Raw genomic sequence first — 18395 nt, 5'->3', positions numbered from 1 at the left:
GGTACCTGAAAAGGACAGTTATTTTTTGAAATGCTTTGTTTCAAACAGGAAATTGCATTTTCTAGGGACAAAACTCAGAAGTGCGTGCAGTTAGAGCTATTTACTATCTTCTATTACTAACTGTACTTCAAATTTCTTTTAACTTTCTTCAAGAAATTTAGACTGAAATTCCGTACTTAATTTTTAAATGTTGTCCCGGTTTTGATAAAAAACAAGTTTCTCTTTTAGTGAATTTGCCTGTCAGTTAAAGCCTTCATATTAGCTGCATTTTCCTGGAGAACCAGATACATGTTTTGGTAAACCTAGCAATGGAATGCAAACTTACTGATAAGCACGGATGGACATCTTGTGAGAGGGGCAATGAGAAACAAGTGACCAAGAAACTGACCAACTGTGTATAAAATTCCATTCATGTGAATACTTCATATAAAAGTGGGAGATCATGAGGATCTCGTCCCTTTTTTCCCTTTTTCCTTATGGCCGACATTAGGAGAGGACCTTGCTAGTCGTCCCTGCGAACTGAGGCCTAGTGAGAGACTGAATCCAGCTCCGATTGGCTGCAGAGTCCAATCCAGGACTTTGGGTGCCAGCTCTGCAGTTGCTAAGACTTTCAAGATTGGTTTTGTGTATTTTGTATTATTTTCTCTATTCTTATTAGTAGCATTAGTAAAACATCTTTATTTTTTTCCAGCTCTCTTCTCTCTGTTGTCCTTTCCCTCCCAATCACCTGTCCTTAGTGGGAAGGGGGGAGAAGGGGCAGAAGGGGGTAGTGGGGGGAAGAGGAGGTTAACAATACATCTGCCAGGGTTTTATTGTCACCCCGCAATCTAAACCCTTGACAAGGATTCAATTGCTCTGATAATTAACTCGTGTAAGAAAAAATGCCCAACTTAAAATATTCTGCATGAATACGTTTATGCTGCCTTTCTTTCTTTAAACAATATTAGCAGTTCTTTGGTTTGGAAGCATGATTTGAAGTTTGACAGAAGAATCATTTGGGTATCATAAATGTAACTCTTAACTTTCTAGTGAAACCGTGTTTTCTAGACAAATGGTAAAACTGCCAAATCCTTGTTTGTTCATGCTTTGCAGAGCTTATTAGGGATTTGTTGGCATGTTTAGGATTTGGTCATATGCTTTAACCCCTTGATGACATCTTGTACTAGCCACCAAGGTTGTATTTGGAATCTAGTTTAAATAGATCGATATGACTTTGTACCGCAGAGCCTACTAAAAATAAATCTAACCAAATTCACAGTGTAATGGATTATTTTAAAAATCCCCTGTCGTTCTTTATTGTAATTAGCATAGAATACATAAGTGAGGTCCTTATATTTAATAGGTAAGACTTGCATTTAATGTGTTTCTTTCACCTTCCTACTTGCAACATAGTTCTAATCTTTCTAGATCTTAAAAAGGGAAAACAACATCACTTCTATATTCAGTGTAGTCTTTGTCACCTAGTGACTGGTCTTGAATGTAGCTGTAAGGTCATGATTTTCTTGATTTAACACTGGTAATATCAACAAATACCTTACAATTCCGTGACGTAATGTTTTACCAGTGGCACTACTGTTATACGAGGGAGATGAAACTGAAAATTCTCAGCTGTGAGTACACTGTGTTTCCATGCTGGACAAATAAAGGCAGTGCTATATCAGTTATCTGGGGTGATGTGTGGACTGATTGGTAGCAGGGGCCTCTTGGTTGTCAGATTTGGTGCTAGATGCTTATTTCTCCTAATGTTGGAGAAATGTAACTAGTCTACGTGACAATCATACAACTAACTAATAGGACAGGACTGCATATGTATTTAAAGCTACCCATGTTTGTGAAGGATGGGATTATGGTACTAATCAGTTTCTCTTACTTTCTATTGTGCTTTGTTAAATAGAAACAGAGAACAAAAAGCAGTTTTAAAAAAGATGAGTCAGTTATAAAGGAAGATTAAAAAAAAAAAAGAGCAGGGGAGGTAACTGGTACAGATGTTAGCCTTTTTTAAAATGAATATCACTTGTATTACAAATTTATTGGATAAGCAAAAGGAGTAAACTATACAGTAGGAAAACATTGTTTCAACAGACTAAATTACATTATAAGAAGAAAAAAGCTATTACTAAGGAATGTGAATAAGCATTTTGTAAAAGTTCTCTTCTAAGAGAAAGAAAATGTGGCAAAATTCTAGTACGGAAAATATAATCCTTTGACCTGAAAGATCTTAAATAATTCTTAAGCTTTGAGCCAATGCAATAATTTGTACTTAATGAAAACACCCTTCAGTTATCATTTGATAAGGAGCTTAAAAATTTAATTATCAGTTATTGTAGCTCTAGAAACTATATTTAAGAAGTCCCTTTAGTCATGTCATCTGTTCGGTTGTAAATATTGTAGAAGTACAAGAAAGGCCTCTACACAGGCAGCAGAATTTACTTCTTATCTGATAATTATGATCTTCATTCTCTTGATTTAAAAACGTTGAGGAGAGATAGACGAAGGCTTCAGAAAATGCATTTTACAGCAGTCGAAGATTGGCTTCCAGGATTCTTATTGGGAGAAAAAGTAAGGAATATGCCTTCAGAGGGTGTATTATTTTTTTTTATGAAAGTTAACTCTCAAATACAGGAGTTTCTTGTCATGAGGAGGAATACTGATGTACAGATTCTGTATATGTACGTAGTTTCTTAACAAAACCAGATTTTCTCATCTGCTAAGATTACCTGTAAAAAGTTGGTAGTCATGCTGGAATAATGTCTTGTGAAAGACCGGGCCATGAAGAGTAATTAACTCATTTTCTGATCCTGGATTTTCTGAAGTGATAATGGCTGCCTGGTGGGAGAAGATAATCTGGCCATTAAATTGTTTTATACAGATTGACTACTGCCTGCCTGACTTGCAAATGAGGAGGATGCTTATGAAGTGTTGTTGTATTGTGGAAAGCAATTAGCAAATGAAGTTCAGTTGAGTATATGTGCAATCCATGGTGGGCAATAGAAGCTTCCTTTTTTTAGGAGTTCAAATGAGCAATGGCACCTTCTGAAAAAATTAGGACTTCTATTATTTGATTTCTGCTTAAACAAGTCACTGAAGAAGTCAAGGTTTTTTGAAAATCTGAGGATTCTTTTTCAATTTTGCCTTGAAAGTAACTTAAATAATCAATGGAATTTGAAGAAACAGTTCTCTGATACTTGAGTTGTGCAGGAGAGACTTGCGTGGACTGCATGTTTTGCCATGGAAATGATAGTTATGTGAGAGAGGTTGTCCTGGGTTTAGTTTCTGTAGTGTGCTATTAATGTCAACTTGAAGTGATAAATGGTGTAGAAAAGTTTCTGAAAATTGATAATGCACATAATGTGTGATAATGTAACTGAAAATGGACAAAAGTATTGTTAGGAAAATGCCTTCGAGGAAAGACATCTGCTGTCTTAATGGGAAATGGCATCTTGGCCCTTGATGTGAGCTCTCACTGTTCTTCCATCTCCATTTAATAATTTGACTGTGCTTCTAGTAATCTTTTATTTTTATGGGGTAAAATGTTTTAAATAAAAGCAGATCCTTACAATATTGTACAGCACTAAATAACTATAAAACATGACCTTTTTAGTTCAAAACAACAGAAAATAGCCAACTCCATAGTACTAGTTATCAATTAAGTAATGGATCCTAGGTTTAATTGGTGTGGCTTATCTACTTGTAGTTAAAGTGAGAAGATTCCTGTTTTGCCCTATTTCAGGATATCAAAGGTAATGAAACACATTGGAGTGAAACTTTTTAAATTTCTTAAGGTTTTTGAATGTAAATTTGTAGCAATGACTGTTTTCTTTTCCTAGTCATGAACTGACAAGTCTCTAAGGCAGCTGATAGTTGTGATTCTTAGTGCTCATTTTGAACAGTATTCAGGAACCTGGTAAATGAAACAATCAGCTATTAACGTGAATGCTGTTTCTTTCAAAATAACTTTCTAGAAGCATTTGGTGCATTACCATTTGGTAGCAAGTTACAAGAGTTTTCTTTAAAAATAAACTTGATTTTAAAATAAATTTGACTAGTTAAGCCTGTGCAGTAGTATTTGTGGCACTTGAGAACTGGAAATGACTATTGAAAATAAATGAGGTTGAAATAACTGTATCATCTGAGCTGACTTTTAAGAAGAGTTTTGGAAAGACACAGGTCTTTCAAAATTAAAAAAAAAAAAGAATAAATGCTATGAAGAAGTTACAGAAAAAGCTGACTTTATGCTTATAATGTTGTCTTAACCTACCTGTAAATATTTAAAATGGCTGTCCTTTCTGAAATGTAACAAAGAGGGGTTAAAAGCACATATACACCTGATGTTGTGTTTCTTTGGTCATTTGTGTAGTTTAATCTGTTAAGTCTTTTTGTAGCCATAAAGTAATCAACATTTTCTTATATACAGTATATAGAAGTAGAACGCTCTCTCTACCTTATGTTTTTTTAGGACTTGAATGTATCAGGTTAATTTGTAATAAATGAAATGTATGATAATCATAGAATCATAAAGTAGTTTGGGTTGGAAGGGACCTTCAGAGGTCATCCAGTCCAAACCCCCTGCAATGAGCAGGAACATCTTCAACTACATCAGGTTGCTCAGAGCCCTGTCAAGCCTGGTCTTGAACGTCTCCAGGGATGGGGCATCTACCACCTCTCTGGGCAACCTGGGCCAGCATTTCACCACCCTAGTTGTAAAAAATGTCTTTCTTGTGTCTAGCCTGAATCTCTCCTTCTTTAGTTTAAAACTGTTACCCTTTGTCCTATTGCAATAGGCCCTGCTAAAAATTCTGCCCCATCTCTGTCCTAGGCCCCATAGTCAAACTTGTCCTTGGCTGAAGTATACTAGTTCCCAGATGACTCTATCATAAAATGCAAGACCTCTTAAAGTATTAGTGACCTGTAAAAGGAACACTTGAAAGAGTCTGCTCCACATCTTTGCCATCTGTGCATTTTTCACTTTCTTTTATTAATTTTTAATTGACCTGCAGGTTTTGCCTTGGATGTAGGCAAAGAAAAGCAGAAAACAACATATGGCAGATATTAATTACTTTGTGTATGGAGTTATTGAAGTAGCTTTGATATGATAACAGTGTTGGCAATATGGGGGACTGAAATTTTTGCTTTCATACCAGGTGACTTCTGCTTGATTTAACAGAGAATTGTCTGCTAAAGTAGCCTCATTTATTTCAGCCTCCCTGGGACTTAACCTATGCTGGAAGACCAATGTGTCAAGTGAAAAAACACTAAGTGTGATACATCAAAAAAGTGTGTTACTGAATGATCAGGTTTGATTTCTGTATAACAAATTACGAAGACCACCAGAAAACTGCTGTGTTTTGGAGTGGATTTTACTTGGAGAGGGTTCTTCTTTGGGAACTGAGCGCTATGTAAGCAAGTAGTTTGTTGCCATGTTACTCTTAATGACTAGAATTAATGTACATACATACTGACTTGCTTACATAAGAACAACTTTTAACTTCAAAAATAGGTTAGTGTCATGCTTGGAAACATTGTTAAGATAAAATACATGTAACAACTCTCTTTCTCTTGGAGGATTCACTTCGGTATGAATGGTTCCATGCGCATTAATCCTGGTGAAAGCAAAGACAGAAATGGAGCACCACCAGTTTTGGAGATACAGCTTACGGAGGATACTGTTTGTTTTTTTGAGGTGACAGTAGAGTATAGGTAAAGCAGAAACTAATCAAATTAAACATAGCTTGTTGGTTTTTTTGTGTGTTTTTTTAATAACATTCTTTTAAGAACCTAGTGAAAAATCACACAGAATTTGTTAACTGCTTGGATGCCGTTATAGATACAAAGAAACAAAACTTTCTAAACATACCATATTGATTGGTATGGTAATTTCATTTTGTTACTTTTATCAGTTTACATACAGTTAAAGTAGTCTATGCCATAGTCTCATTAGATAGTGTCAAGAGTGGGAATAAAAGTGCGATTGAATTCCATCTTTAAATCTGAATGCTGAACCCCATTGTTCCTTTAATTTCCATTCAAGTCTCACTTTCTTAATAAAAATAAGGACCTGTGATGATTATTCATTTCAAATTTTTGTGCTCCCAACTTTTTTTATTTTTTAAAAGCAAATTGGTATAATTGTTCTAATTGACATTAAGTGTTTGTTTTTGCCCATCTGCATCATACTTCTCACTGCTAATAAAAATAACGTAGCAAGTTTAATTTTAAAGCACTTGAGGCTCTGGGTGAGCATGTAAGCTCAAGTAATATATATGCATATTTAATATTACAAAATACAAAAGCTTATGTAAGCCTGAGACTTGATGGTCCAAACACAAGGTCTTTCTGTGTTGGAAGCAGTTTTAAAGGAAGGACCTGGCAATTATTTTTCAAAAGAAAATGAACAAAGTTAGAATGTTTTCTTGTATGCTGGACCAGATGCATGTTCTACGCATGTATCTTTGATGTATTTCTGGGAGAGGTGGTTAATGGAATTTCTGTGCCTCTCCATGTAATTGGTATTTTCATGGTTTCTGTTACCTGCATGTAATGTTCTATTATACTTTCATGTGTTGTTTTTAAAAATATTAGAATATAATAAAAATAAATCTTAATGTATTTTTCTCTTCCAGAAATGCAGCTGAGAGTGAGCAGAAAGTGAGAATGATGGAAAGCTTAGATGTCTGTTCTCCAAAGTTTAGCTTCGTAAGAGCAGAAAGTGAAATTAAGCAGCAGAAAACCCGCATGTTGTGTGATGTGTTACTGGATCAAGCAGTATTACCTGGAGTGGGAAATATCATAAAAAATGAAGCTCTTTTTGACAGTGGTCTTCATCCAGCTGTTATGGTGGGTTGTCTCAAGATATTTTTTTTTAATGACACAAAAGTATTAAGAATGTAAATACATGTTTATGTAACAGTTTGTCATCTTCTTACCTTTGTTTTATCATCTGTCATTTCTGAAGTTATTCTAAGACAGTAAATTAATGTTTTATCTTTATAACTGGAGATATGTCACAGCATTCCTTGGAACTTGTTGCTGCTACTTCTGCCTCACAGAGTGGACAAATTTTGTGGGGCTAAACCTTCTCTCTTAAAACTTGAAACCTCTCCTTAGAAAGGAATCCATCTAACTTTCAAATCCTGACTTTGTCTGGCATCCTGTTGTGATGCTGTTACATTGTCAGCCCATAAATAAATGCAGGTGAAGAGTGATCAGTTTTTCTCTTTGTTCAGTTACTAGCCAAAATAGTTGATGTGGTAGATCCTTTTTTGGCAGCTGCTTCTTCCAGTTGTCCTGCTAGCTGGCATAAGTTGCTTTTCTACCATTGCTTACTTTACTTTTTTTGGTTGAGATCCTCAAGCATGTGTCTCCAAACTTTGGTTGAAAAGAAGCCTGATGTTTGCATAACAGACTGAGATTACATAGAATGTAAAGGAAAGCCGGTGAAGATAGTAAATTAAAGGGTATTTTTTAACATAATAAAAGAATGTGATCTTCGTAGGTTCAGTCTGGATTTTAATTGTATCTGCAATGTGAGCTGGCAGAGGAAAGAAAAAACATTACTTAAAATTTTGAGTTATTAACATAAATGTATTTAGTTGATACATCTTTCTAATTCTGACTCCTTTGGCTCAAGTATTCTTCCTGAAGATCTCTCACAGCAAAGAGCCTCTGATGATAGATAGGTCGTATCATAATCCATGAGGAAATGAAGGAACTAAGAGTTCTTAACTATACATGATTCCTGTGATCAGGTACTCTTAGGTCAATATAGAGGAAAACAACCGAAATTTTTACCTAATGCTTTATGCAGATGAGGCAGAGTATATACTTTGGTTGTACACAATGAGTTTGTGTAGTGTAGAATGTGAAAATATACTGGTTTACTGAGATAGATAGATAGATAGATATTAAAAAAAATATATATATATATATATAAATATATATATATGTAAAATGGGAAGTCAGGAAGTTACCATAGGAGCAATGTAATTCCATGACAGCTGAAGGTGTTCAAAGTGCCCCTGCTTTTTAGGACTTTCTGTTGTTGTCCCTTAACATCGCAATATTCCAAAAATCATTCTTGTCTTATTTACAGGTTTGCCAACTGACAGATGAGCATATACGTCACTTAGTGAAAATGACACGTGATTTTACCCTGCTGTTTTATAAGGTATTCGTTTGGCACATGTTTCTGAGAAACCTCCATAACTTGACTCTGGCATGTTAGCTGTATGAGGTCATCTGGTGAAAACAGTTAAAAGACACAACAGGACAAGTGTTCCCATGAATAGGAATGTTGGTTTGTGTGCTCTTTATATGAATTGTCAAATGATGGAAAGGTGGGCTAGTCTAGACTGTAAGAACGTGCACAGCCTTGGCCTAGTTGCAACAGAAGAGTGTGACAGATGCTGCCCTAGGGCCAGTAGAGCTTTGCTGTGCATGTGCTGTAACATCACTCTGAACATGTCAGATTTGATGTAGGTTAAGCAAATTTATATATAAGATAATGTCAAGGTCACTCTTCAAACTGGGAACTAGAGATTTTCCCAGGGAAGTATGAACATAATTCATGTGACTTCCTTTATGAAACTTGAAATGGCAAGTATATTTATTTGACTAAATAGATTGTAACTTTTAACAATTTTTTTCTACCTGAAACAACTTTTTTAGTTGCTAAACTGAAATAAATTCAAGTTTCTCCCTACTGTCACAACTTCAGTAGGATTTAATTTTTTCCCTGTAAACTCTATAGTTCCTCATTAACTAACTCTTCAAAAATACAAAAATTAGTTCAAATTCTCTCTTTTTCTATGTTTTTCTTCTTTAAGCTGCATGCAGAGAAATGAACCATGGCAGTGAAATTCTTGTCTGTTTCTCTTGGTATTCGTGAAAGGCAAGGAGAGAGTGCTGCTAAAAATTCCTTTTGTTTTGGTAGGCTAGCAGGACAGCACCTAACTTTTGTAATGTAATCTTTTGATCATAAAGTCTAAAAATGTATATTGTTTAATAGTCTACTTAAAAATCTGCTTTCCCCCAGCCCACTGAAGAGTAGTTCAGTGTGTTGGCTGGGGAAATCTTTTCATTCTCTAAACTTTGTAGCAAAGTCTACCAGTAAAGAGATATCATCCAGTTCTGCAATAACTATAGTACTAGAGGATTTAAATGTGTCACAAACAAGTTAAACTTTCTGTAGCTCAGTTTAGGCGTTTTCAAAGCTTTTACAATCTATACTTAGCAAGCATTCACCAGTCAAGTACTTTTAAAGGAGAGCTCACCCCAGTCTCTTTAAAATAAAAACATAACAAAAAGGTTAATAAGAGGGCTAGTACTTGATCTGTTTTTATAGATTGTTACAGAATGTTTGTAGCAATCACACTGTAACATTTGTAGTAAGATCTCACAGATACGAAGATGAGGAATCTTTTTTGTGTAGAAAGATGATGCTTTTATTTGTTTTTTTAAATAACTGATTTTAAGGAAACTGATTTTAAGGAACTATCTGTAAACCTTGAGGAAAAATCTTGAAGAGAAAGCAAACTTCCTGTGAATATTCATGAAAATATATATAATTAATTCCTTCTGTTTGGATTACTGAATTGTACCGGCAAGGAAAAGCATTCTCATTCAGTGAGGCTGATGAATAAGAGCACAGCAGAAGTAGAAACACTGTACTCAGACACCTGTATTTTGGGAGAACTCCAGGGGTCTTCATGCATTATGGAGCTAGAGTTAATGAGCTCTGCTAGAGCTGGGCTGGTATTGCTGGGCCAGCTATGGTATTGTTTGAACTGTGCCCAAGGGACTGTGATTGTAGTACAGAAACTGGGATGGCTCTGCAGACTTGCCTGCATCTCTACTGGGCTTTTCTTGTTTGTTGTTTTGTTTTTCCTGCAGTTTTAGCTGGGGTATGTCTCTGCTGATTCCATGTGAATTGTCTCATGAAACGTGCCTGCTTGTCAGCCCTCGGGAGGCTCTTTAGGTCACTGTGCCCTTTGGGCTGTATTGTACCTAATTTAATATGGCTTTCTGCCAGGATCTGGGGAGCTTGCCATAGTGCCAAGCGGCTTTTCATGAGCTAACTTGTCTGCTGTGGCCAGTGCTAAGGTGAAGCTGAGCATCTTTACTGAGCACTACCTGTCTCATACAGAATGCTGGGAATATTTCTGCATTGCACAGTTCTTTAGGCTTAGGAAGGCTGATTAATCCAGATTGTAGTGTCAGATCAGAGCAGACTCTGTGGTATGCTTTTGGTTTCTTTTGGGGTGAGGGAAGGCGGTGTTGGTTTTCTGATTTATGTTTCTTTTATTTTGTTTTCTCTACTCCTTTGCAAGCTCATCGGCTCTTTGAGAACACTCCTGCAGGTGCCAGATGACTATCAGAGCTATCTGGTCCAGCTGAACTCAGGGGCTCCTTAGGATATATTTGCTTGCACGATGACAGTATGTGTTTTTTGTCTTGTGTCTTTTATTTCATTATGTAGAGAATTCCAGACACTACTATACCTGATTTAAAGTAAATTCCTCTCATAAAAGAACGTGAAATACAGATGATAGCCCTTATAAGTGTACCTTAAATACCTTTATGTAATTGTTGTGCTGTCAGCTTATGTAGTTTTTCTTTTAGCTTCATTTGAACTGTAGAGGGACTTATGTAAAAGTCATACTTCATAAACATGGTTCTGTTTCAGTGCCGCAAAACTGGGTCTCCACTCTACAAACACTACAAAGTATACAAGCGCCCAGCCTGTGGGCAGTGCAATGGGAAGGTCACTGTGTGTCGCTTAGGGGAGTATAACAGGATGACTTACTTCTGCTCTCGATGTCAACAGGCGGATCCCCAGCTTGTCAATGTTAGGTACGATGGTAGCTTTATAACACTTTTAAGCATTGCTGTCCTTGGAAGTGCTGTTATGGTAAGAGGACATCACTTCTTAGGTAGAATGGATCCTTGTGCATTTTATATCTAAGTTCACTTGACTTTGCAGAAGAAAAATGTTTTGACCATTGGTATTTAAAAATCATTAAAAGCTTTGATTCTTTGGAACTATTTCAAAGGTCTCATCTGTTATGGAATAGCTATTACTGTAATCAAATGTAGGAATTATAAAACAATTCAGATTAGTGAGAATTATTCACAGCTTCTGGAAAAATTTGTCCTTTGTTCCTGGTGTTATCAATATAATAGGCTTGGATGTTTACACTCAACTGATTTGAGTTGCATAAAGAAGGTAGAAATTTGTGTCTCTATTTCTTTTCATAGAATAACCCTTTAAGTCCTGGCATATCTAGACAGCTGTGCATCTATGCAGTTTTGTTCTGGCTGTAGAGTTACACTGACAAAAACTAGAACTTCAATAAATTCAGAGCACAGCAAATACTGTAGGGCTTAGGACGTCCTTTTATTTTAGAAAATCACAAGATACATTTGATATCACAAAGAATCAAAAGGTAGAAGTTCCAAAAACCCTTATTCACATTCTTGTGTACCTAAGGTATTCTTGAAAATTTTTCATCTGAGGTTTCAGAATATTGCCTTATTATACTGAGCTCTGTCCATCTAATAAGATGCTGCTTTGCCTTGCAAACTTTCCCTTCATTTAGTTTGTGTGTGTGTATATATATATATATTTATATATTTTTAGATAAGATTTACAGAACACACAAACCCCCCCTCCAACCTTCTTTCAAGATTCAGACAGCTGAAGGGATTTTGGTTAGAGCTTGAAAATGTCCTTTGAGTACAGATCAAATACAGAAAATTCCAATGTGAAAGATAAATATTTCACATGCTGATAACCCCAACCTGCTGTATTTTCAGAAAGTAATAATGAGAAATATTTTGCAGAAGGGTAGAAAGACAGCAGTGTTCCGTTAAGTCAGATAACTAGAAAATGATCCAAGGAAAAAAAATACCTCTTTCTCTGTTCTAGAATGTGTAGTGTTTTGATTGTTTATATTTTTTTAATAATTAAACAATGGTATATTTCAGTGAAGTACATGGTAATGGTAGCTGCAAAATAAAAAGGTTTTTTTTGTGCTGTCCTCATCCTAATGGTTAGGTCTTTGTGTTCTACTGCTCTGTTTTCTGTTATGCAGTATCTGTTACCAAATAAAAGTACGTGTAGCTCAAGTGGTTTATCTGCCATTCTGAGCTTTTCATGTGTGAAGACTGAAAGGACACCCTGTGATCAGACCTGACTGGCTACAGATCATAAACTGTAGAATTTAACCCAGTGGTTCTTGGATCAAGTTAAGTAGCTTATGATTTTGGTCAACTGAAAAAATGAAGAAAACACCCATTATAAGCTACCTTATCAAATTCAAATGTACTTTAAATCTTTAAAACACACTTTTCCTCCATATTTCGTGTTCCAAAATGAGCAGAGGTGGGGGTAGAATGACAGGATGGATGGATTGGGGGATGAGATAGAATTAAACTCCAAAAGATGACATGCTGAATAGATTCAGTCTAGTATTGCATCTTTGATAGCTGAATAAAACAACTCATCTAATAATTTGAAAATACACAGTTTTAACACTTTGTTTGTCTATTTTGTTGTCTAGCCGCAGTATTTTGATGAATGCTACTGTAAGAGGAAGAACTGTCTGTTCTGCCTCTTGACAGCACAGGATCTCTGGCATGTCAGCAATTCTCATTATCCTCCTTGGTTTTCTTATCATGGAAGAGATGTAGTAGGTAATGGATAGCCCTACCATTATCTTAGAAATCTAGCCCGTTAAGGAGGGTATTAATTATGGAATAAGTGATAGGTCTAAGGAGTGTCACAACAGTTCCTAAGTACAGCATTTGCATTATTAATTGGAGTGCCCAAATTCTTAGGATTAAAACAAAATCTCTAAAAAGCACATAATTCCACAAAAACTATGGAGAAATATGCTTGATGACTTATCAACCATAGTACTTAAAAATTTACATACATATCTTACTGAGTAGGTAAGTTCAAGTTACATTTAACATGCTAATCATGTTTGGATATTATGACAAAATTAGTCCTTGGTAACATGTAGTGACTGTAAAATAGTAACTGATTCTAAATCAGTGTATTAACATAGGAGGTACTATAATTTACAGGAAAATACACAAAAATAAATCTATGGAGGTGTCCTGAGTACAGCTTTGGGTTACCAGTCATAGCTAGGACATGCCTGAACTCCTTCTGATGAGGAATTAAAACAAAAAAACACACTAAAAAAAAAATCCTTAATTTTGAACAGGCTCCTAAATGTCAAAAGGCTTTCCAGCAAATGGTAACATACAAGAAAGACCTTCTAACTTGAAGTGTTGTAGTTCTGTTGGTTGTTACGGTGATAAAGGGGTCCAATGGATACCATTTAAATGACAGTAAAATTTTATTTGCTAAATTGTGTGGCTTTCTGTAGATCAGCCTCTGGACAGTTCATCCAGTAATGCATTTGTTAAGTGTTCTGTACAAGGGATGGGTGAGAAGTACTGAAACAGTCTCCCTTTCTCGCCAAGTTTCTTGCTGCAGTACTTGAAAATGGTAGGGAGTTTGAGAGAGGCTGTGGCATTGTGCTGGAAATTACATCAGTTTAATTATTAACTTTCTGTCAATTTTTGTCTAAATATTTTTATTTGTATTACTTCTGCAGCATTGCAAAAGACTTTCCCTTTAAGTAAAGAGGGGGGGAAAAAAAACCCTCTAACCATGACATGCTGTCCAAGCTATGATAGGCAGGCCATAACACTCTGTGCTGCTTGTTCTCTAGCCCTGTGTCTCCCTGCACATCGTGGTGTAAGGCAATTTGTAGAAGAAACATCACAAAAGACTAATATCATTCTTTTGTTTCACAGCAAACTGCCAACTAGAAATAGCCTAATTGGCTGGGCATATGGCAGGGGGTCATGTTCTAATGAACATGTAGCTCAGAAATGTGAAGAGGAGTGGACGTGTATGCGCTGTACCCTAATAAACAAGCCTTCTGCTGAAATTTGTGATGCCTGTTTGACTTCAAGGCCTGAAGGTATTGAAAAGTTGTTTGAACCTCTGCTGGGAAAGGGGGGAGGATTGTAGTTTTCATGCAGTTTTTAGAACTATAGAAGATTCTCATTGTGAATTTTATTTATATAACTTTAGCTAACAAAGTCAGATTTTGGGGAAATTTACAAGGGCAATTATGGAAAGTGTCTTGTCTTCCAGCTGTGTATGCAGGTGGGATGCGATAGCCAAGCCTCTGCAGTGACCCTTTGTTTTCAGTGGGGCAAGGAGTGAGACAGCTTGCCATTCTTTCAACTCTCCTTAAAATTGTTAAAAGCTTGTGGCATATATCTGATACAGAAATCCCCAGGGGTCAGAAAAGTAATTGCTGTTCTTTCAGGTGAACAATAACGGTATATTTTGGTACCCTTTCCAAAAGTTTGTCATGTTTCTCAGGGCCTAGTGTGTGGTTTTGTTGTTTTTTTTTCTAAGCTCAAAGTAAGAACATTTGTTGTTTGTCTCCTACTGGAGCTTTTAATGCTTCAATCTAGACCTAGTGTGCAGAAGCAGCTGTCAATGAGATCTGGAAAGGGACAGGAAGATTCAATGTGTAACATGCTGGCTTTTCTCCAAAGTTCTGTAGAGAAAAATATATATTTTAAGAAGAGATGAAGTGAGGTAATGGACACTTTCCACTGAGACCTGTGAGACCTGTTTTCTATGTGAAGAGGATTTTTATTTTTTGTTGTTGTTGTTAGTTAGTGTGTTTTGGTTTGTGTGTGTGTGTTTTTGTTTGTTTGTTGTTTGGGTTATTTTCCACTTTCTGTAGAAAAAGTGAGTAAAATACTCTGTGGAGGAATTTACAGGGAGTTATTTGGATCAAGACTATTGCTTAGAAACATTTTGAATTGCTATGTGTGTTCCAAGAAACAAAGTCTAGAGGTGTGCATGTGTGGGGCTTTTTCAGGATAAATCTAATTCTGCTGGAAGACTGAAGGAAAATATATTTGTAAACAATATACAGGCTTTTTGTATCTGAGGAGGTTTAACGGTTTTACATAGGTGCCAGGACCTATTGTTCACTGAATTTAACTATATGACTTAAATTATATATGCTGAAATCAGAATTAAAGATCACATTCCTGTAGCTTTTGATGATACTTTGAGCCATACTTTCAAAAGTGCCCCTGAACTCCCAGGCTGTGAAGACGTGACTTTTTGGTACTGATCTCAGTTCTGATAAAATAAATTCCAGTGCTTTTTTTAAAGTATTTCTTTGTTCTAGTTAGTCCTTTTATGAATGATGTGTGTGAAACTCGTCTTACACTAGCTAAAATCCATTTCTTCAGGCCACAAATTAATAAAAATGTCTTTGTGCCTTACGTGACACTTGGTGCCAGAAGAGGCAAATCTTGCCAGAAACATGAAAGTTTTAAGAGTCAGATTTACCAACTAACATCCTGGAATTTACACCATCAGCTTGGCCTTAAAATATATAACAGCATATAGACAAATGCTTTATTTTAAGCTCGGTAACAAAATTCTGTTCCTTCTCCTGTATTTCTAAGTTTCACTTGTTTAGCTGTATGCTATTGCTGAAAACAGACCTGGAATCTGAAGATGTGTTAGAGTTGGTGGAATAATGCTACAGAAAACCTTTTTTTTAAAAAAAAAAAAGATGTATTTTTGTATCCTAAGAGTGATATTCAAAGTTATTTTTTAACATGATTTTGCTTACCTCTCTCTTTTTAGACTTTAAGATTCCTTGCTTTCTTATTCATTTTTTCTAGTGTTTCTAAAATTAACTACTGTTGACAGAAACATTTGAATTTTTGAGGACCAAATACTTGGTACGTAAAGTCAGCTGCTGGCCATTCAGCCGAAATAATTCAGTCTGTAGACAGAGTTAACTATTTAACATTACATCTCAATTTCCTTGCTCCCTTGCTAAGGCCAAGCTCCTGTTCTTTCTGAACACGCTGGCACTGCCATGTTTCACTGTGCAGCAGCGGCAAAACGGAAGGAGCCTGCAAACAAGTGTTGTTCAGAGTAAGCTGTAGGGAGCCCTATTTTGTTTCTGAATGAGAATGTCTCTGGAGAGAGTGCCCTTGTGAATGCCTTACCTACCCATTTTATTTCTGTTTAATTCCCTCCTGCTTGTATGGAGCGAAGGTGTAGGATGGAGACACTTGCTGGAGATGGCAGAAGAGAAAGAACTCTGTTCTTGAATACTATGGCTTCACAGCTACTTAGCAAAGACTTCATGTAGGCAGCCTATAAAGTCATCTTTTCACCCTTTTCTCAGGAAAGTTTAACTACAGACTCCTTATTTATTAAACTGGCATTAATAAATTATGGCCAGTCTGTTGGAATTATTGTTGCCCACTAGGCAGGCCTCTATTTCTGTGAAGAAACGTACTGTTGCTCATGTCAGAAAATAAATACAAAGGAAATGTCTGAACTGCTTGCTTCTAAAGCCGCTTGCAGTAAGGAATTGATAAGTTTGGATGCACACAATGTTTGGAAAAGACAGGAGCCCTGAAAGCACTAGAAAACCCAACAAAAGAATATTCCTTTTTGTGTCAATAGTAAAACAATGCTTTTAAAATGGATAATGTAGTGCTGCTGGAGGTACCATACCCTGTGATCTCCCAGTGCTGGGGTTATAAAAAGGTTATTTGGAAAAAAAAAAGCAAACCTGTATTTGGGGCAAATCCAATTTTGTATGGTTAATTCTCCAGTAGCTTTCATTTACAGCATACTATTCCCATCTGGTCCTATTCAAACAATAGTAATATTATCTTGAAACACAGGTTGTACGTGATTCCGAAAGTGCATGAGCTTTTTTATTGCAAGAAATTTGGTACTATATCTAGTCTGTGACAGGTTTTGAGGTCTTTCAAGATGGTATGGTAAATGTACTTTTTCACTCACTGTATGATGACTTACAAATATAGATAATAAATATGATGTATCAGTCTACATGGATGCATTATAACCAATAACTTATTTTTCCTTAGTTCCAAAGATGAAGAATGCTGAAGATTCTGCAGACTTTAACATAAGCTTAATGAAGTACCCTTGTAATGATTTCAGAAAACCAAGCACAGAAATAAAGATCAATTGCAAAGCTGCATTTGGAACTACAACTCTTGTCCTAACAGATCTTGGTAACAAAGCTGTTTCGAGAAGTGATACCCAAATATCTGATAGACACTCTCAGTGTGTTGCTCCACAAAACAATTGTAAACAAATCCAAAACAATGTCTACAAGTCAGGGGGAAGCACAGACAAGGATTGCTCAACACACAGAACTGCAGTGACTTTGTCTTCCTCACAGCAACCTCTCTCTTTCAAACACATACAGAAGAAGCAGAAAACTGATCATATGCCTTCAGATCACCAGTATAATATAGCAATCAGGTATGTATCCTAAATTGTAAACAAGTCTTTTTATAATCCCATAAACCAATTTTATCCCTGAAGATTAATGGAATACTGTGCTGTTGGGTTCAGATGCTGTTGTCTTTGGATTTCTGTCAGAGGTAGCCTACTCTTGGGTAACTAAATTAGACTTGGATTTCAAAAGCACTGAATGACCCAGACTTATTGGAAAAGTCCTGAATTTTGGCATCTGGCCAGTACGGCTGTTAGCTAAACAGCAGTTCATAGTTCAGCTATTCCTGTGGAATAGGACAGTCATCTCATCTTAGCACTGTAGTTACTGTCTGCTCAGAGAGATCTTGAAGTCATTGTGAAAGATGACAAAAGGGAAGTAGCTCAATGAATATGTACCAATTAAAGCTATTTTTCAGCTAGCAGTTTTCAACATTCTTCCCTGATACAAAGCTCTGCACAGGTACCTTGATGAACCTTGCATCACTATTTTCTCTAAACTTTCCTCCCTGTCCTGTATGTAACTACTTCAGTGCTCTACCCATCCTGAACTTTTATTTACACAGCCCTATTCAGATGCATCCACTGCCTAGTTAAGAGAAATGGAGGAACCTATTAGGGTTGTAATGGAAAAGTTGTGCAGACATACACAACAGTAAATGGTATTGCAAGGTTAGATGCAATTTACAGTGGTAAACTATGCAAGATGAACGTGAAAGATATTAGTGATATGCTACCAAATGTTTATTAATGTGTTTTCCAAAATACCAAAATTATTTTTTGCATTGTTGAAGCACCAGTTTTGAAACAGAATCTCAATGTCTAGCTAGGTTAGGCTGTATGAATATTCTTCTTCCTGTAGAGGACTACAGAGAACTGAGGATGTAGGCAGGATAATTGAGAATACAGAGGAGTGCAAAGAAGAAATGAGACTAAAATGGTAACAGGTAGTTACAGCAAGTCATCAACTTAAACATTACAATCCCCCTCTTCAAAAAAAGACCGACAACACACGCACACACGAACAAGCAAACAAAAAAAACCCAGG

At 36.2% G+C, this 18395-nt stretch overlaps 1 protein-coding gene across 2 annotated transcripts in view; it reads left to right on the top strand.

Annotated features, from left to right (window-relative positions):
* NEIL3 (nei like DNA glycosylase 3) overlaps positions 1–18395 on the top strand; it is a 48411-nt gene that overhangs the window by 7382 nt on the left and 22634 nt on the right. For both annotated transcript variants that reach the window (XM_021284200.2, XM_065061308.1), the window contains exons 3-8: positions 5563–5697; positions 6621–6834; positions 8090–8164; positions 10682–10848; positions 13828–13997; positions 16972–17374. In XM_021284200.2, coding sequence (XP_021139875.2) covers positions 5563–5697; positions 6621–6834; positions 8090–8164; positions 10682–10848; positions 13828–13997; positions 16972–17374 — 1164 coding nt within the window. The remainder of the gene's footprint in view (positions 1–5562; positions 5698–6620; positions 6835–8089; positions 8165–10681; positions 10849–13827; positions 13998–16971; positions 17375–18395) is intronic.

Source organism: Columba livia, chromosome 4 (assembly GCF_036013475.1).
Source record: "Columba livia isolate bColLiv1 breed racing homer chromosome 4, bColLiv1.pat.W.v2, whole genome shotgun sequence".
In the NCBI taxonomy this organism is placed as follows: Eukaryota; Metazoa; Chordata; class Aves; order Columbiformes; family Columbidae; genus Columba; species Columba livia.
Note: the sequence above shows the minus strand (reverse complement) of the source record. Positions and strands in the feature narration are given on the sequence as shown.